We start from the raw sequence: 1,266 nt of genomic DNA on the forward strand, positions 1-1,266 counted from the left end.
AGTGTTCAACGCCCTGCACGGCCTCAGTCATCCCAGCATCAGGGCGTCGGCCAAGCTCGTCGCCCAGCGTTACGTGTGGCCGCGCGTGCGCCAGGACTGCCGTTCGTGGGCCCGCGCCTGCCTGCCCTGCCAGCGTTCTAAGATTACCAGGCACACCCAGGCGCCACCCGGCACCTTCGAACCACCTTCCGGCCGTTTCCAGCACATCCACATCGACATCGTCTACATGCCCCCGGCCAACTCCTACCAGTACTGCCTCACTGTCGTGGACCGTTTCACACGATGGCCTGAAGTTTGGCCCCTGAAACGGAACACCGCCGAGGACGTCGCGGAGGCCCTGCTCAACTGCTGGATATCCCGGTTCGGCGCGCCGACATGCATCACCACGGACCAAGGCAGAGAGTTCGAATCCGCCCTCTTCCGCGCCCTTGGCGAGGTCTGCGGAAGCGAACGCCACCGAACCTGCAGCTACCACCCGTGCGCCAACGGCATGGTTGAACGCCTCCACAGGCAACTCAAGTCAGCTCTCATGTGCCACGAGGGCACATCCTGGATCGCAGCCCTCCCTCTCGTCCTGCTTGGGATCCGCAGCGCCTTCCGCCCAGACCTTAACGCATCGTCCGCGGAACTAGTCTACGGCCAACCCCTGCGCCTACCAGGCGAAATGATCGCCCCATCCAACTCGCCCGAGCGTTACGAAGACGTCAGCGACCTCGTCGTTCGACTGCGAAGGAAAATGGCCGAGCTGCGCCCAGTTCCCGGATCCAGCCACGCCAAACCACACCAGTTCGTGTTCCAGGATCTGGACTCCTGCAGCCACGTCTTTCTCCGGGACGACGCCGTGCGCAAGCGCCTCCAGCAGCCATACACCGGCCCGCACCCGGTCGCTCAGCGCGACGACAAGACCGTCACCATCCTGGTGAACAACGCAGAGCGCCGGGTGTCCATCGACCGAGTAAAGCCTGCCTTCACCATCCAAGACGAAGCTGTGCCAGGCCCGGATCCAGCTAGCAAGCCTCCATCGAGCTCATCTCCGCCACCGCCCACTACAGTGGACTCCGCGGGGGGCTCCGAATCAACCAGCATCACACCCTCCAGCACTAGCACCCCTTCAGCCGACCAGGGAAGTGCCCTAGCCGTCAGAAGAGGCAACCGCCAGACCAACAACAACTCGACTCGGCCCACCTACACAACCCGTTACGGCCGCCGAGTCCGTTTCCGTCTTCCATAACCTCCGGTCTCCGCGGGGGGCTCCTGTGGCGGCCT

General features: G+C 64.0%; 1 protein-coding gene across 1 annotated transcript; it reads left to right on the forward strand.

Annotated features, from left to right (window-relative positions):
* The first annotated feature begins 226 nt into the window (after positions 1-226).
* On the forward strand, positions 227-1,231 carry LOC127750579 (uncharacterized). Its single transcript, XM_052272616.1, has one exon. It carries the CDS (start codon positions 227-229, stop codon positions 1,229-1,231), a length of 1,005 nt encoding a protein of 334 aa, XP_052128576.1.
* Positions 1,232-1,266: the final 35 nt, after the last annotated feature.

This window comes from Frankliniella occidentalis, unplaced genomic scaffold, assembly GCF_000697945.3.
Source record: "Frankliniella occidentalis isolate FOCC.00 unplaced genomic scaffold, Focc_3.1 Scaffold214, whole genome shotgun sequence".
Classification (NCBI taxonomy): Eukaryota; Metazoa; Arthropoda; class Insecta; order Thysanoptera; family Thripidae; genus Frankliniella; species Frankliniella occidentalis.